General features: G+C 38.9%; 1 protein-coding gene across 5 annotated transcripts in view; it reads left to right on the plus strand.

The window, feature by feature from the left end:
* The window catches only part of CCNH (cyclin H), a 30,573-nt gene that overhangs the window by 7,712 nt on the left and 4,404 nt on the right, over positions 1–18,457 (plus strand). For all 5 annotated transcript variants that reach the window (XM_027545661.1, XM_027545660.1, XM_027545663.1 and 2 more), the window contains exons 3-6: positions 7,008–7,081; positions 8,052–8,262; positions 11,470–11,633; positions 15,682–15,752. In XM_027545661.1, coding sequence (XP_027401462.1) covers positions 7,008–7,081; positions 8,052–8,262; positions 11,470–11,633; positions 15,682–15,752 — 520 coding nt within the window. The remainder of the gene's footprint in view (positions 1–7,007; positions 7,082–8,051; positions 8,263–11,469; positions 11,634–15,681; positions 15,753–18,457) is intronic.

Genomic DNA, 18,457 nt, shown 5'->3' on the forward strand with positions numbered 1-18,457 from the left:
CGCAGGCTCAGTAGTTGTGGCACGTGGGTTTAGTTGCTCCACAGCATGTGGGTCTTCTCGGACCAGGGATTGAGCCTGTGTCTCCTGCAATAGCAGGTAGATTCTTTACCACTGAGCCACCAAGGAAGTCCTCGTGAATGATCTTTCTAATGTATTGTTCAATTCAGTTTGCTAGTATTTTGTGGAGGATTTTTGCATCTATGTTCATGAGTGGTATTTTGTGGTGTCAGTCTGGTTTTGGCATCTGGGTGATGGTGGCTTCATAGAATGAGTTTGGGAGTGTTTCTCCCTCTGCAGTTTTTGGAAGGGTTTCAGAAGGATGGGTGTTAACTAGTCTCTAAACTATTCTCTTTATCAGTAGTCTCCAACCTTTTTGGCGCCAGGGACTGTTTTTGTGGAAGACGGTTTTTCAGTGGACCTGGAGGGCTGGGGTGGGGACGGTTTAGGGGTGATTTCAAGCACACTGCATTCAGTGTGTGCTTCATCTCTATTATTACTACAACAGCTCCACCTCAGACCATCAGGCATTGGCTCCCAGAGGCTGGGGACCCCCGCTCTAAAGGTTTCATTGCATTTACCCATGAAGCCATCTAGTCCTGGACTTTTGTTTGGGAGATTCTTAATCATAGTTTCTATTTCAGTGCTTACAGTTGGTCTGTCCATATTTTCCATTTCTTCCTAGTTCAGTTTTGGGAGATTTGCATTTCAAAGAATTTGTCCTTTTCTTCTAGGTTGTTCGTTTTATTGGCACATAGTTGCTTGTACAAGTCTCTTGTGATCCTTGGTATTTCCGTGGTATCCATTGTAACGTCTCCTTTTTCATTATTGATTTGAGCCCTCCCCTGTTTTTCTTGACGGCTTTGGCTAAAGGTTTGTCAATTTTGCTTATCTTTTCCAAGAACTAGCTTGTTTTTTTTATTATTTTCTTCGTGTCTAATTTCATTTATTTCTGCCCTGATCTTTGTGATTTCTTTTTGCTAACTTTGGGTTTTATTTGCTCTTCTTTCTCTAGTTGCTTTAAGAGTAAGGTTAGGTTGTTTGAGATTTTTCTTATTTCCTGAGGTAAGACTGTATTTCTATAAACTCCCCTTGTATAACTGCTTTTACTGCATCCTAAAGATTTGGATTGTCCTGCTTTGGTTTTCATTTGTTCCTAGGAATTTGATTTCCTCTTTGATTTCTTCAGCGATGCATTGGTTGTTTAGTAGCATATTATTTAGCCTCCAAGTGTTTGTGTTTTTCACAATTTTTTTCTTGTGGTTGATTTCTAATGTCATAGTATTGTGGTTGGAAAAGATGCTTGATGTGATTACAGTTTTTTTTAATTTATCAAGGCTTGCTTTATGGGTTACATGTGATCTGTCTGAGTGTACCCTGTACACTTGAATGTTTATTCTGCTGCTTTCAGATGAAATATTCAATAAATTTAAGTTAAACCCATCTGGTTTAATGTGTCATTTAAAGCCTGAGTTTCCTTATTGATTTTCTGTCTGGATGATCTGTCTCTTGATGTAAGTAGGGTGTTTAGTTCAGTTCAGTTACTCAGTCATGTCCAACTCTTTGCGACCTCATGAACCACAGCACGCCAGGCCTCCCTGTCCGTTACCAACTCCCAGAGTTCACCCAAACTCATGTCCATTGAGTCGGTGATGTCATACAACCATCTCATCCTCTGTCATCCCCTTCTCCTCCTGCCTTCAATCTTTCCCAGCATCAGGGTCTTTTCATATGAGTCAGCTCTTCACACCAGGTGGCCAAAGTATTGGGAGTTTCAGCTTCAGCATCAGTCCTTCCAGTGAACACCCAGGACTGATCTCCTTTAGAATGGACTGGTTGGATCTCCTTGCACAGTCCAAGGGACTCTCAAGAGTCTTCTCCAGCACTTAAGTTCAAAAGCATCAATTCTTTGGCACTCAGCTTTCTTTATAGTCCACCTCTCACATCCATACACGACCATTGGAAAAAGCATAGCCTTGACTAGACGGACCTTTGTTGACAAAGTAATGTCTCTGCTTTTGAATATGCTGTCTAGGTTGTTTAAGTCCCCCACTATTATTGTGTTACCGCCCTTTTCTCCTTTTTTCGCTGTTAGCATTTGCCTTATATATTGAGGAGCTCCTATGCAGATATCAGATTGATTATATTCTTTGCAGCCAAAGATGGAGAAGCTCTATACAGTCAGCAAAAACAAGACCAGGAGCTGACTGTGGCTCAGACCATGAACTCCTTATTGCCAAATTCAGACTTAAATGGAAGAAAGTAGGGAAAACCACTAGACCATTCAGGTATGACCCAAATCAAATCCCTTATGATTATACAGTGGAAGTGAGAAATAGATTTAAGGGCCTAGATCTGATAGACAGAGTGCCTGATGAACTATGGAATGAGGTTCGTGACATTGTACAGGAGACAGGGATCAAGACCATTCCCATAGAAAAGAAATGCAAAAAAGCAAAATGGCTATCTGGGGAGGCCTTACAAATAGCTGTGAAAAGAAGAGAAGCGAAAAGCAAAGGAGAAAAGGAAAGATATAAACATCTGAATGCAGAGTTCCAAAGAATAGCAAGAAGAGATAAGAAAGCCTTCTTCAGTGATCAGTGCAAAGAAATAGAGGAAAACAACAGAATGGGAAAGACTAGGGATCTCTTCAAGAAAATCAGAGATACCAAAGGAACATTTCATGCAAAGATGAGCTCGGTAAAGGACAGAAATGGTATGGACCTAACAGAAGCAGAAGATATTAAGAAGAGATAGCAAGAATACACAGAAGAACTGTACAAAAAAGATCTTCACGACCCAGATAATCACGAGGGTGTGATCACTGACCTAGAGCCAGACATCCTGGAATGTGAAGTCAAGTGGGCCTTAGAAAGCATCACTACGAACAAAGCTAGCGGAGGTGATGGAATTCCAGTTGAGTGATTCCAAATCCTGGAAGATGATGCTGTGAAAGTGCTGCAGTCAATATGCCAGCAAATTTGGAAAACTCAGCAGTGGCCACAGGACTGGAAAAGGTCAGTTTTCATTCCAATCCCAAAGAAAGGCAATGCCGAAGAATGCTCAAACTACCGCACAATTGCACTCATCTCACATGCTAGTAAAGTAATGCTCAAAATGCTCCAAGCCAGGCTTCAGCAATATGTGAACCGTGAACTTCCTGATGTTCAAGCTGGTTTTAGAAAAGGCAGAGGAACCAGAGATCAAATTGCCAACATCTGCTGGATCATAGAAAAAGCAAGAGAGTTCCAGAAAGACATCTATTTCTGCTTTATTGACTATGCCAAAGCCTTTGACTGTGTGCATCACAATAAACTGTGGACAATTCTGAAAGAGATGGGAATACCAGACCACCTGATCTGCCTCTTGAGAAATTTGTATGCAGGTCAGGAAGCAACAGTTAGAACTGGACATGAAACAACAGACTGGTTCCAAATAGGAAAAGGAGTCCATCAAGGCTGTATATTGTCACCGTGTTTATTTAACTTATATGCAGAGTACATCATGAGAAACGCTGGACTGGAAGAAACACAAACTGGAATCAAGATTGCTGGGAGAAATATCAATAACCTCAGATATGCAGATGACACCACCCTTATGGCAGAAAGTAAAGAGGAACTAAAAAGCCTGTTGATGAAAGTGAAAGTGGAGAGTGAAAAAGTTGGCTTAAAGCTCAACATTCAGAAAACGAAGATCATGGCGTCCGGTCCCACCACTTCATGGGAAATAGATGGGGAAACAGTGAAAACAGTGTCAGGCTTTATTTTTCTGGGCTCCAAAATCACTACAGATGGTGACTGCAGCCATGAAATTAAAAGATGCTTACTCCTTGGAAGGAAAGTTATGACCAATCTAGATAGCATATTGAAAAGCAGAGACATTACTTTGCCAAGAAAGGTTCGCCTAGTCAAGGCTATGGTTTTTCCTGTGGTCATGTATGGATGTGAGAGTTGGACTGTGAAGCAGGCTGAGCGCCGAAGAATTGATGCTTTTGAACTGTGGTGTTGGAGAAGACTCTTGAGAGTCCCTTGGACTGCAAGGAGATCCAACCAGTCCATTCTGAAGGAGATCAGCCCTGGGATTTCTTTGGAAGAATGATGCTAAAGCTGAAACTCCAGTATTTTGGCCACCTCATGCGAAGAGTTGACTCATTGGAAAAGACTCTGATGCTGGAGGGATTGGGGGCAAGAGGAGAAGGAGACGACAGAGGATGAGATGGCTGGATGGCATCACTGACTTGATGGACGTGGGTCTGGGTGAACTCCGGGAGTTGGTGATGGACAGGGAGGCCTGGCATGCTGCGATTCATGGGGTCGCAAAGAGTCGGACATGACTGTGCGACTGATCTGATCTGATGCAGGATGCAGATGTATTTACAGTTGTTGTATCTCTGTGCATTGATCCCTTGATCATCATGTAGTGTCCTTTTTAATCTATTGCAACAGTTTTTAGTCTGTTTTGTCTGATATGAATGAGCCCCAATAGTCTAGCTTTCTTTTGATTGCCATTTTCACGGAATCTTTTTTCATTCCATGAGTTTCAGTTTGTTTGTGTCCCTAGATCTGAAGTGGGGTCTCTTGTAGACAGTACCTATATGGGTCTTGTTTCAGTCAGTCTATGTCTTTTGGCTGGGGCATGTAATCCATTTGCGCTTAAGGTAATTATCAATGTGCATGTTCTTATTGCCATTTTGTTCATTGTTATTTGTTTGGATTCCTTTGTGTGTGTGTATGTCATAGATTTTTGGTTTGCAGTTAGCATGAGGATTTTACATATATATATAGTTGCTTTTGTCTCTAAGTCATGTCCTACTCTTGTGACCCCATGGACTATAGCCTGCCAGGCTCTTTTGCCCAAGAGATTTCCCCTGGCAAGAATACTGGAATGAGTTTCCATTTCCTTCCCTAAGGAATCTTCCCAACCCAGAGATTGAACCTGCGTCTCCTGCATTGGCAGATGGAGTCTTCACCACTGAGCCACCATGGAAGTCTGTGTGTGTGTGAGTGTGTGTGTGTGTGTAAATGTACACTAGATTGTTTTAAGTTTCAGGTCTCTTAGTTTCGAATGCATTTTCAGTATCCTGCATTTGTACTCTCCTCACAGTTGCTACTGTGTGTGTGGATGATTTCCTACCTTTACTGTATATATGCCTTTGCTGGTATATAAAAGCTTTCCCGTTTGTAGTTTTCTTGTTTCCAGTTGTGGCCGTTTCTTTTCCACCTAGAGAAGTTCCTTTGGCATTTGTTGTAAAACTGGTTTGGTGGTGCTAAATTCTCTTAGCTTTTGATTATCTATAAAGCTTTTGATTTCTCTGTTGAATTTGAATGAGAGCCTTGCTGGGTAGAATTCTAATGTATTTTTTATTTGAGTTAAGGTATTGGTCATCTCTGTTGGTCCTTTATATTTCCTCACTCTTTGTTAAACATTTCTTTTGTCTTAATCTATGCCTCTTCTTTTTCTGAGTTCTTGGATCATCTATCTCTACCATCCTTAATCTGAATTCTTACAGGTAGATTGTGTGTCTCCACTTCATTTATTCTACTGGGGTACTATTTTGTTTTCCCATCTGGATATGTGTATTCTTGTTGATAGAAAATAAATTTAAAAGCTGCAAGATTTAAAAAAGGATGCATATAAATTATTTTTTCCATATTATCTCACAGATTTGTTGTGAATATCAATATGAAAGCCTTAAGTGAAAGTAGATCATACATTTTAAAGTTAAACTGAGTGAATAATCTATGACTCACAAAAGAATAAGCTCCTAGTAAATAATCTCCATTTTTAAAATTGATAAATGAAGTATATTGAAAATATAGTGCAAAAGTATTCATAGTATTTTCTTTTTTTAATCAGACTTTTATCTGAGATCAGATTTATGTAAAATTTTAGACTTGCTTCCTTTCCATCTCCAGATTCGGTCCTAGCCTTTTCTGATAAGGAAGCTATAACATGAGGCAGTAGGTTTAAGTGATCTTTTCAGGTGAAGAAACTGAATCCTTGAATAAACTTCTTTGTGGAATTTGCCTTTATATAACTTATTTTTGTAACTGATAGTTTTGATGTTTGTTTCATGTAAAGTGACCAAACTAAACTTCAGAAGTACTTAAAAAGAAATATATTTTTTCCATCCTAAAATAGATATTTATTTCATTGGTTCTAGCCAAATGAAATAGTGGTTAAAAGTACAGGCAGACCTTGGTTGAAAACATCCCTGTTCCTGTTAGATGTGTGACCTTGAGCAAGTCAGTTAACCTCATTGATATTCAGTTTCTTTCTCTGTAGGGATAGCAACCCTTCACCAAATTGTTATAAGAATTAAAATAAGGTGATAGTTTTGTACTTTGCACAAAATGTGGCACATGGGATGCAGTCAGTAAATGGTAGCTGCTGCTTCTGATATTTGGTTTGGCAGCAGTGATCACGGTTAGATCACAGATCTAGAGTGGATTTAAAGAGAAGACTCATTGCTCTAACAGTGTTATTCTATCAATATTTTATAAGATTGACTGGTTAAGCTTTGATCATTTGTATAAATTATACAAGTATATGTGTATACTTAGTCGCTCAGTCTTGTCCAACTCTGTGACTCTGTGGACTGTAGCCCGCCATGCCCTCCTCCAGGGGATCTTCCCAACCCAGGGATCAAACCCGGGTTTCGTGCATTGCAGGCGGATTCTTCACCATCTGAGCCTCCAGGGAAGCCCATGAATACTGGAATGGGGAGCCTGTTGTATAAAACCACCATACAGTTTTTAATTGAAGTCAGTGACCACAGGAAGGCTAACCCAAAGTAGGTGTGGAAGGACAACAGAAGGTCTTTTGGCTGTGGTTTTTCTGGAGTAATTTATCGCAATTTATTTAGAGTTAAGAAAAAATAAGTTTTGGTATTTTTTACCAGTGACTTTTTTAAAGGAATGTTGCATAAATAAGCTTTTTTTTTTTTTTTTTTTTTTAATACAGAACAACTTGTATGTAGGTTCTGATAATATGTGTATTTTTAATCTTAGGGTACAGCTTGTATGTATTTCAAGCGCTTTTACCTTAATAATTCAGTAATGGAATACCACCCCCGGATAATAATGTAAGTATAATTTATTGATTTTCACTTAATACTTTTTTACTATGTGACCATGTATGTGTGTGAAAATGACTTCCTAATAAAGGGTAATTTATACTTGTATTCTGTTCTGAACTTAAGATCACTCCCACTAATTCTGATGACATCTGTACTGGCACTTGTCCAAATTCACATTCTATTTCTCTCAAATTAGCTACCCTAATATCTTTCTGTTAGTGGAACTTTTCTTCACTCAGTTTCTCTGAGAATCATTTACGGTAACTCCTCTTTCTCTACAAATTTACAAGTCCTATAGTTCTATATTCATTTCACTTGAACAAAGATCTGTTGTTTCTGGTCTCTGCTAAGCGCTGTGCTTATCATTAAAAATAAAGATGAAGTTAGTATGAGACGTCGCAAAGAACTTGCTGTCAGTCATACTGTTCCTGTATACTTCTTTTTTATTCCCGTTTCTACCAGTCTTGGTCAGGCCCCTGGTACGTCCCATATTGGTTTTTTGTGGTAATCTTTCTCAGTCTAAAATTTATGTAGCAGCCATGAGAGTTTAATAGGTTTGTTCTTGAGGTAATAACCCTCTATTTAAATGCCCTTAGAGACTTCCACTGATGGCTTGTCATAATGTTTCTCTGATATAACTTTCTTCCCAGGCCCATATGTACTTATGTGTGTGCTTTTTCCCCCTCTTCCATTTGATTTTCATGATGCTGAGTTCTCTTACTCCTATTATTTTGTTTTCCCAGATATTTAGGCTGAACTGCCATTAAGTTAATAATTGAATGCTATGACACTATTACACAGTTCAACCTAAAACTTTAGTCACCTTATGAATAAAAAGATTAAACAGGAAACTTTTTTTTAACCAATTTCCAAAGATGTCTAGTATAGTCACTTGTGACTATTAGGCAGTTTTAGAACATACGTTTAGAAATATTTCATTATTTTATACATATTCCTCCCTTATTTTTTCCTCTAGGCTCACTTGTGCATTTTTGGCTTGCAAAGTAGATGAATTCAATGTATCTAGTCCACAGTTTGTTGGAAATCTGCGGGAGAGCCCTCTTGGACAAGAGAAAGCACTCGAACAGATTCTGGAATATGAACTGCTTCTTATACAGCAACTTAATTTCCACCTTATTGTCCACAATCCTTATAGACCCTTTGAGGGCTTTCTCATTGATTTAAAGGTAATCTTGCTGATGTAAAGTAAATTGGTAGAGTGAACTCCTTTGCTATTGTTAAAAGAATCAAAATTTTGCTATAATTTATAATGATCCTAATGGGCTTAACTAAAATATGAATTTGGCCTGGACTCCTAGGGCAATAGTTCTCAAACTTCAGTGTGCTTTAGTGCTTCAGAATCACCTGGAGGGCTTATTAACTGAAATTGTCAGACTAGTCCCAGAGATTCTGATTTAGTAGATTTGCAAATACCAGCCCAGGGACCCTAATGAAGACCATTGTGTCTTTATAGTAACACTTTTAAAGACTTAACTCTTCTAACTCAAGTATACTGTCTTGGATACAGAAGGCTTAATTTTAAACTAGAAGATTGCTAAGTGACTTCTATTTTTAGGACCTTGTGAACTAAAATCAATACATAAGCATCAAAAGTAACAGTAAATAAAATGTTTTGTCAGAACACTAACAAAAACAACTAAAGTTGTTTCCGTCCTGAAGAAGGGCTTGAATAGTGTGAGTTGAGTAAACAGAAGTCAGAAATTGGTTCATTCATCTTGAGTGGCAAAATCTGGGTACTTTCTGTATGCCAAACACTGTGCTTAAGGATTAATCAAGAACTAGACAGGAACAGCCTCAACTTGATAGGCCTTATAGTCTCATGAGAAAGACAGTATCACATATTCAATGTGCTAAGTATTAACAGAAGGGGAAATTCAGGGTGCTTTAGAAGCAGATGGCAGATTGAGAGGAAGAGGAGACAGTTCTGAGAAAGTGTAACAAGGTGAAATTCAAAGCAAGAGTAGGGACTGGGGGGTAGAAGAGCATCCTGCTCAGAGACCTCTTTGGCAAAGGCCCAGATTTTAAAAACCATGGTACACTAAAGAACCTAAACAGAACTGAGAGAGAGATGGGGATGTCTGCCTGAGTGGAAGGCAGTCTAGACTGCGGAAGTAACGTTACAGATTTTGAACAGAGTGACAAGAAGCCAGTGAAGGGTTCAAGTCTGAAGAGTGGCATGATTAGGTTTGCAGCTTTAAACAACATGTTGCAAGCTCATGTATCAGTCTGCACCGGGTGTTGACTGCACATCTGTGCTATGTGTCAGGCATAATGAGGAGAGTGGATTCGAATGGATGAAGGGATCCCAGTAACAGTAGTTCAGGCAGAAGATGGTTGGTTTGACTCACGTGGTGGCACTGGCTACAGAGAGAGCTTCTTGGGCTTGGGATAGGCAGAGTTGGTAGAGCTTGAAGAATGATTGCATATAGAGTGAAGACAGTGGGAGAATCCCCAGTTTTCTGGCCTGATCATATAGGTAGATGGTGGTACATTTATGATACAGGTAGATTGTGTCTGATACAGGTAGATTGTTGGTATATGTTTATGTCTGGAGGTCAAAGAAGATGGGTAGGCAGGAGGTATAGATTTGGGCACGATTGCCCCAGGAAGATTTCAAGTGGATTGGTCATAAGGACTATTTAAAGGGTAGCTAGAGAAAAATAAGAAGACTGAAGAATATCCAGAGAGGTAGGACTTTTGGAGATGTAGAATGCTTTTATAATATGATCATGGACAGCTCTCCAAACCTGCTGAGAATTCAGGCAAAGTAAAAGTTGACATTTGCTGGAGTTAGTGCCAAAGGTGATTTGTGATCTTGGTAAAATTAGTCTTTGTGGAGTGTGGAAGAAGAAAGCAGATTGGAGCTGGTTGGGGAATAAATCGAAGGTGAGAAAATGCATCCATATCTTGGATTAAATTGCTTGTCTTTGAAGTGGAAAAAGAAGGTGGGATGATTGAAAAGATGGGGTGCAGGGGGACTGCTAGAAGAAAGGAACAGTTTTTTGTTGTGTTTAGTGTAAGAAACTGATGCAGAGAGCTAGTAAAATGTAACCGAATATATGTAGCTTGAGTTTTCCTTTGGAGTGTGGTGAAAGGGCCTGACACGGGATTTCGAAGCAAGGTAGAAGAATTGGCTGTTTCTCTTAATGGAGGAAAAGAGGAAAACATAGGGAAGGATAACGTTATGCCTGGCGATCTGACTGTAGCAGGAAATAGTGTCTTTGTTATCAGCAAAGTTCATTTTCTGAGAGCAGTGAAGTTTCTGAGAATTATCAAAGACTTTGAGTCAGGTGGAAAGTGTTTAATCACCAAAAAAGGGGGAGAACACATTTTCAACGGAATATTATCATCATATCTAGGCAGTGTTGAGAGCCGTTTTGAGGTCAGTGAACTTGAATTTATATGAATATTTCCGGACCTCTTGCTTGTATTGTTTTCTTTAGCAGGACCCAGAAATCTGGGTACAGTTGTAAAGAAGGTTGGTTGAGTTTGACTGCTATTGACGTTTTGCTGGAAATACATTGGCAGCGTACTGGGGCAGGGAATTAAAGAGGAAAATCGGAACCAGTGGACACTGGTGAGTAGGAGCAAGTATAGGGATAAGGATCCAGAGGTTCTGAGGAGGAAGTCAGAGAATAGCTGTGAAGTATTGGGTCCTGGGAAAGGGAGCGCTGTGGTCAGAGCAGAATGTTGGGGTTGTAATATCAGGGCAGGCATTTGGGGATAATGACAAGACCTGGGTCTGACTGCACAACTGACTCTGGCTGTTTTGTTTCAGAGTATAAGATTTCTAACTGCTTTGGGACTTGAATGTGGATATCCGAAATATATCTGAGGGCTTAAGATTAGGGTTCATTAGGTAGAAATTGTTAGAAAATAGGGGAACATCAGGTGGCTCAGTGGTAAAGAATCTGCCTGCCAGTGCAGGAGAGGCAGGAGACGCAGGTTCGATCCCTGGGTTGGGGAGATCCCCTCGAGGAAGAAATGGCAACCCACTCCAGTGTTCTTGCCTGGGAAATTCCACGGACAGAGTAGCCTAGCAGGCTGCAGTTCATTGAGTGGCAAGAGAGTTGGACATGACTGAGCATTTACAAGGGATGGTTCATATATCTTAGGCATATACTAAAAATCATTCTATAATCAAACCAAGATTCATTTCCATTTACTTCCAAAAAGTAAATTTTTGGTAGAAAGAATTTCAAATCAAAATGAAGTGGTGCTTTGGTTTCTAAATGTGGCTTACACATATAAAAGTGGCTATACTTATAAAAGTGTTCTGTGTTAAGCACTTTCTGGTTTATATAAATATTTTTGTCTTGTTATTACTCCATTAAACTTTCAGAAGTGATAACATTTGCAAACTCTCTTTCTAGACTCGCTATCCCCTGTTGGAGAATCCAGAGATTTTGAGGAAAACAGCTGATGACTTTCTTAATAGAGTTGCATTGACGGATGCTCACCTTTTATACACACCTTCCCAGATTGCTCTGACTGCCATTTTATCTAGTGCATCCAGAGCAGGAATTACTATGGAAAGGTATTGTTTTGTGTTTTAACTTCGATCAGACTCAGTCCCTCAGTTTATTCCTTCCTGGAGTCCCAGGTTTTTAAGTAAGGTTCACTTTGTGACTGCAGTCTTTCATGTTCTTATGCTTGAGCATCGGTGAGGACAACTGAGGGAAGACTTGGAAGCACCTTTTAAGGAAATATTTAAAAACTGAGTAAGATATTTTTGAGCTAAAATGATCCATTTATGATCAAAGTAGAATTAAATCTACTGTTAACAAAAGATTGATAACAGCTATCAATATATGGAAAATTTAGAAGTTTTGTGAACTGGTAAGCAGTGTGAGTACAATGAATACATCTGCCTTGTTTTATCATTAATCTTCATGGATGGCACATGGAATCCAGTAAAGACTTGTTGAGTGAGGGATGCTTTAGAGAATGTCCAAATGAGTTTCAGTGAGCTGTAGACGATAATAGCTGATACACAAGTGCACACTGAGAACTGAGTTCTGTGATAAGCACATGAATTAAATTCACGTGATTCTTACAGTAATATCTTGTACAGAGGTTAACTAGATACTTATTATATTCATTTATAATTAACTTAAGCCCAGGCAAGTAGTAAGTTAGACTTTTTAAACTTTCACATTTAATTTCTTTATACCTTTGAACTTCTGCTTGATTCATTCCTAAAATAGCTGAGGAAGAAAGATGATAAAACTTTCTAAATTTAAACTTTTCTATGTTTGTAATCCCTTGTCTGTAATTTCAAAATCCATTGATATGGTGGCAGGAAACATGAACAGATGTGATTTAGTCTTTATTCAACTGAATGGGAATATTTGTAAGATTCCTTGCATAGCTATTAATATAACTGATTACAGGATACAGCCCCAGAGACATTGGGGCAGTGTATATATACTCTGAAATATTTCACATTTCATGGTATATACACATGTTAGCTTTCTAAAACATGAATAATTCTGAATTTCAAAACAAATCCAAGATAAGGGATTGTGGGTTTATATTTTGTTTAATTTATGGTATGCCTCTTCTCTATAAACAGAAGTCATCAGTTGTATATTAATATATAAATTTAATCCCAAAGTGATCTATACCTTCATTTATTTACTAAGCAAACCTTTGTGGAAGTTTTTCCTCCCCCAAGATTGCCTTCTATATATCATGCACTCTACTGTAGAAATTTAAGACTGAAAAGCTATCCTTGCTCTAGTTAGGAAGGACGGCCATACAAATTGATACTATGGATTTTGCAAATGTGGAGCTTCCATAGTGTAAGGGAAGAAAGTCATTTCCACAATTTAGATAACCAGTTGTTTGCTTAATCTGTTTAAGCATTGTATCTTATGCAGTTTATATGCTAATTTTTCAATGGTAAGATTGTTCTTATATCAGTAGAGAAGGATGAAGGATCCTAAGGTCTAAAGTAGAGTTTATTTCATCTTAGAAAAGTTTGGTTATAATTTCAGGCAGGTGAAGGTGAAATTATAGTACCTTGCAAGTTGGTAGTGTTAGTTGCTCAGTCTTGTCCAACTCTTTGGAACCCCTTGGACTGTAGCCCACAAGGCTCCTCTGTCCATGGAATTTTCCAGGCAAGAATACTAGAGTGGGTAGCCATTCCCTTCTCCAGGAGATCTTCCCAATCCAGGGATTGAACCCCATCTCCTGCATTGCAGGCAGATTCTTTACCATCTGAGCCACTAGGGAAGCCCCATAGTCCCTTGGGCTCACTACAAATTAAACACACTTTTGTTGCATTCCCAGAGCCTAGACATTTGGGCATTTTTACCTTTGAGAAAATGTTTTCAAATAATTTTTAACTTCTGACTTCCTTTCCAACTTTTGGGATACACGGAAATTTCTTTTATGTTGATTACTGATTTCAAAAGGGGGAAGCCTTTGTGCTGTTGTTATATTCTAAATGATGTTTTAAGATAATTACTTACGGAATATTCTGTTGTTGGTTTGGGGTTTCTTCTTTTTCATTGGATTTAGAGCTTTACTTCACATCTCCTAGTTTGACTTTTTAGGTAATGAAAAGAAAAAAAGACGGCAGAAGCGTGAAAGGAAAAGGGAAAAAACTAATTGCTACTTTGAATTACTGAAAACTAGAAATGTATTTGCTGTTAAGGGAGTTACTGATTTCCGTATTTAAAATGAATTCTCACACTGGATGAAGACAATATAATAGCAAAAGTAGTTATCAAAATGTTGTAATAGAATTTAAATAATTTTGATAGTTTAAAAGACATATAGCAACAAAATTTCTTTAAAAATTGTCCTAAATTTTGTAACTTTATTTCACCTAAGAGAAAAATTAACAGTTTTTATTACATTTATGTTTGAAAGATTATTCTCAAAGGTTACTTTGGGAATCTGTTCACTTGGGCTGTTATTAATTATAGATCAAGTTCAAGTATATAAAACCTCAGAATGGCTAAAAATATAAATATAGAAATACTATCATTGGTTCCAGGAAAAGAGTTAACTGAGCTTTATGTCCAATTAAGGAATACTACTGGGTTGGCCAAAAGGTTCTTTCAAGTTTTTCCTAAGATGTCCCAAATGAACCTTTTGGCCAACCCAGTATTAACACTTTTGATTTGGACTTGATGCAGAAAAGATGTAATAGATTTGTAAAGCATGGGGTGATGCTCTTACTGGTTATCAGGAATACCTGTTTGTCTCAAGAAGAGCAATTATAGTTAACATGGACTTGATAATAAGGGGTGAGAGAATCCTTACTAGAGCCACGTTCCAGTTCTGCTACTCCCTGACTTTATTCATGACTTGTCTGTCCCTGTGACTCAGATTCCTCACCTGTAAAGTGAAGTTAGGGTTTAAATATTAAACACTTAACATCAAAGGCTTCCCTTGTGGCTCAGACAGTAAAGTATCTGCCTACAATGCGGGAGACCCCTGGGTGGGGAAGTTCCCCTGGAGAAGGAAATGGCAACTCACTCCAGTATTCTTGCCTGGGAAATCCCATGGACAGAGGAGTCCCGTAGGCTACAGTCCATGAAGTCGCAGAGTCGGACACGACTGAGCAACTTCACTTCACTTAACATCAAAAGTATTATTGAGGGCGGAGCGGAGGGGCGCGAGGGGCGGAGCAGAGCGCGGGAGGAGGCGGGGGAGGAGAGGCCCCCGGACAGCGAGCGGCAGCTGGGGAGGGGGCCGAGGAGCCGGAGCGCGATCAGCTGATCCGGTTTTCCTTAAAGCCGGAGAAAATGAAGTCGGGTAGCAGCTACTGCGGCGCTGCGGGCTGACTGAGCGGAGCGGCGCGGCAGTTACCCTCTTAGGATGCTGCCTGAATTTGTGTCCATGCAATATAGATACGTCATATGTCTTTCGTCCTCCTGGGTCAGATGTAAAGTGCTGCCTCAGAAGGGTCTAGGAGCCTTTGCAGAGCTGAGGCACAAAAGGGCAGATGATGACCAGGACAACACCAGGATTCAGTTCTACTTCAAGATTTTGAAGTGATTCTGAAGTCTGATGTAGAAAGATGTTTTTAGTCCTGATCCCTGAGCAGCAGGCCCTGTGCCACAGAGGTGGATATTTCTGGCCTCTTGATCAGAACAGCCAGTGCCAATCTGAGGTTCTCCGCTCCATGACCCAGTGACTTGGCCCATTCTGAGCCTCTGTCATCTTCTCTAGAACATGATTACTGGTTGTGGGGATGAGTGGCTTTCAGCTGTTAAGATTTTTTAAAAATTATGCTATTAAAGTATGGTTGATTTAAAAAAAAAAAAAGTATTATTGAGTATTGTTACTAATATTTTCATATCATTTTCCCTCAACATATTATGGAAGTTAAACAAATTAACTTGAACATTAAGCATTTTTAACCTAATACAAGTTGTAGTAGATTCTTAAGACTGTAAGAGAGAGAGATTATAGTTTTAGTAAAGGTCAAAGTATTGTTATTTAACAGTTTTCAAGTAAATTTATTTAAAAATTCACCTTGATGAAGAACATGAAGAAAAATAATTTATGATGTCATATTTTCTCGATGTGTGCAATAGATTAAAACATTTTTTCCCTGTCTTTTCCAGTTATTTATCAGAAAGTCTGATGCTCAAGGAGAACAGAACTTCCTTGTCCCAATTACTAGATATAATGAAAAGTAAGTAAAACAGAACGCTTTATAAAATGTTCTTCTATCACAGAGCTACTTTGTAAATAAATAACTTACTGGTATTTTAACTTGAAATTACAAGTTATTGTTTAGATTTATTATTGTATCATGAAGGTGAAAAACAAATAGAAGGCACACGAAGTAGTTTTTACACATAACTTTTTAGGAAAGTGAAAAATATTGAGATTCACAAAGGGTTGAGATTCAAAACAAGGCCCTTTTAAAGTGTATGCAAATATGATGAGCACTAAAAAAGGTCTTAGGGAACTAAAGGCTAATTAAATTTGAAACTTCTATTTTGTAGATAAATTAGCTTTAATTAGTTAACGTGTGCCATTTGCTAGTCACTTCCTCACCTGATATTACAAAAGCCATGATTCTTAACGGGGTGAATTTTCTTTTTTCCCGTCTATGAACATTCTTGGTTGTTACGACTTTGGGGTGGGGTGTTTGTGGCTGCTACCATCATCTAGTATGGAGGTAAGGGTGCTGCTGTACATTTCAGAACTCACAGCACAGCCCCTTGGTAGGCTGAAAAGTGGCTCCCCAAAGATAGCCACGTCATAATCCCTGGAAACTGAATGTGGTTGCTTTATATGGTAAAAAAAAAAAAGGGGGGGGGGCCTTGCAGATTTGATCAAGTTAAGGACATTATCTTGGATTATCCAGATAGAGCCTAAATGTAATCACAAGTGTCCCTAATAGAGGAAGGCAAAGGAGGTATGACAGAGAAGGCAATGTAAAGACAGAATAGAGAGATTTGAAGATGCCAGCCCTAAACATTGGAGTAATGTAACCACAGCTGAGGAATGCTGCTAGCCACCAGAGGTGGGAACAGAAGCCCCCAGAGAAACCCCTGTGCCAGTGTCTGTGCTTTGGCCCAGTGAAACTGATTTCAGACTCTTGGGCTTCAGAACTGTCGGGGAATCCATCCTGTGATTTTAACAAGCCTACTAAGTTTGTGGTAGTTTTTAACCAGCAGCCTTAGGAAACTAACACAGCACTTCATGACAAAGAATCATCTAGCCCAAACTGCTGTCAATACTGTCGATGCTGAGAAACACTGTCTTGAGGGTTTGGGTTTTTGTGTGTTTTTTTCCCTTTAACTTTTTAAAAATATATTTGGGTTAGTTTCAGGTGTATGTTGAAGTGATTCAGTTATATATATATGTGTGTGTATATATATATGTTCTTTTTCAGATTCTTTTCCATTATAGGTTATTACAAGATACTAAATATAGATAGTTCGCTTAGCTGTACGTTAGGTTGAGTTGAGTTAGAACCGCCACGTAACTTACTGGCTAGGTTAGCCAGTCCTCTCCGTTTTCATTCTTGCCTGTGTCACACTGCATGCTCAGGGCTGCTGGGCTATTCTTTAGGGTTAAATCAGTGTTTCCAAACCGTTTGTGCCAGTTGTCCTTGTTAATAAAATCTGTAATTTAAATACTGAAATATGAGATTGCAGATCTTGATCTTGGATGATGGAGTACTTACATCTTTTATGTTTCAAAAGTCAAGATGCTTCAGACTATGTAAGTTCTTTGCTGGAAATGTTCTTGAGGGCTTCTCTCTTTGAGAAAAATGAATTTGTGATTTAAGAATCATAAAACTGTAGGTTTTCAGTTTTACCACTAGAGGGTTCACTTCCAAAGCTAATTGTGATTTGGCCATAGACACAAGGATCAGGGAATTTAGTAGATACGGCACCCCACTCCAGTACTCTCACCTGGAAAATCCTATGGACGGAGGAGCCTGGTGGGCTGCAGTCCATGGGGTCTCGAAGAATCGGACATGACTGAGCGACTTCACTTTGGCTTTTCACTTTCATGCATTGGAGAAGGAAATGGCAACCCACTCCAGTGTTCTTGCCTGGAGAATCCCAGGGACGGGGGAGCCTGGTGGGCTGCCGTCTATGGGGTCGCACAGAGTCGGACACGACTGAAGCAACTTAGCAGCAGCAGCAGAGATCTTAAAGGTAACTCACTGTGCTGTGTGTATACACGTGACAGTTTTGTTAGTGATTCTCTCAGGAGCTTTATTTTACTCCACTTGTTTTACTATAAGAATAGCTCTTGTTAACACTCAGAGCTTTAATGATATTAAGATATCTTATTCATAATTTTTCACACACAGATACTGTCCTTAGGGTGCTGTCACAAGTATTAATTTAGTTGAAAACACCACTTTACTTGCATTATGAAGTCAGTCAGTCACTTGGAGCACATGGCTGACTAACAAGCCCTGGATCTCTCATTCCCCTAATAAATCTTGTGCTTTATGGTCTTTGGTTTATTGTAGTTGAATTAAATATAGACTAGGTAGAGGATGTTTCTGCGATTTTAAAGTCACTGAATTTTTTAGCTTAATGAGGACATTTTTATTTTCTTGGTGATACTTCATTGTCTAAGTTTTCCATTTTGTTAAAGCAAAGGATGGCTGACGTGTTTTTACTAAGCATCCTACCTTCATTACCAATTATGTAATAACGGCCTTCTTTGTAAATAAGTATACTCAGCCCTCCGTCTATCTGTAGGATAGAATGTTATGAATATGGTTGGTGGCTGGGGACAAAGCATGTCTTTACTAAATCATGTAGGGCTTTTTTAACAGCCTGTAAAACTTGAGCAAAAAGTAACCATGGTTAAGATTGGAAAAAAAAATACTAGTAGAGCAAGTTTACCTTTTTGCTGTAC

Source organism: Bos indicus x Bos taurus, chromosome 7, assembly GCF_003369695.1.
Source record: "Bos indicus x Bos taurus breed Angus x Brahman F1 hybrid chromosome 7, Bos_hybrid_MaternalHap_v2.0, whole genome shotgun sequence".
Taxonomy (NCBI): Eukaryota; Metazoa; Chordata; class Mammalia; order Artiodactyla; family Bovidae; genus Bos; species Bos indicus x Bos taurus.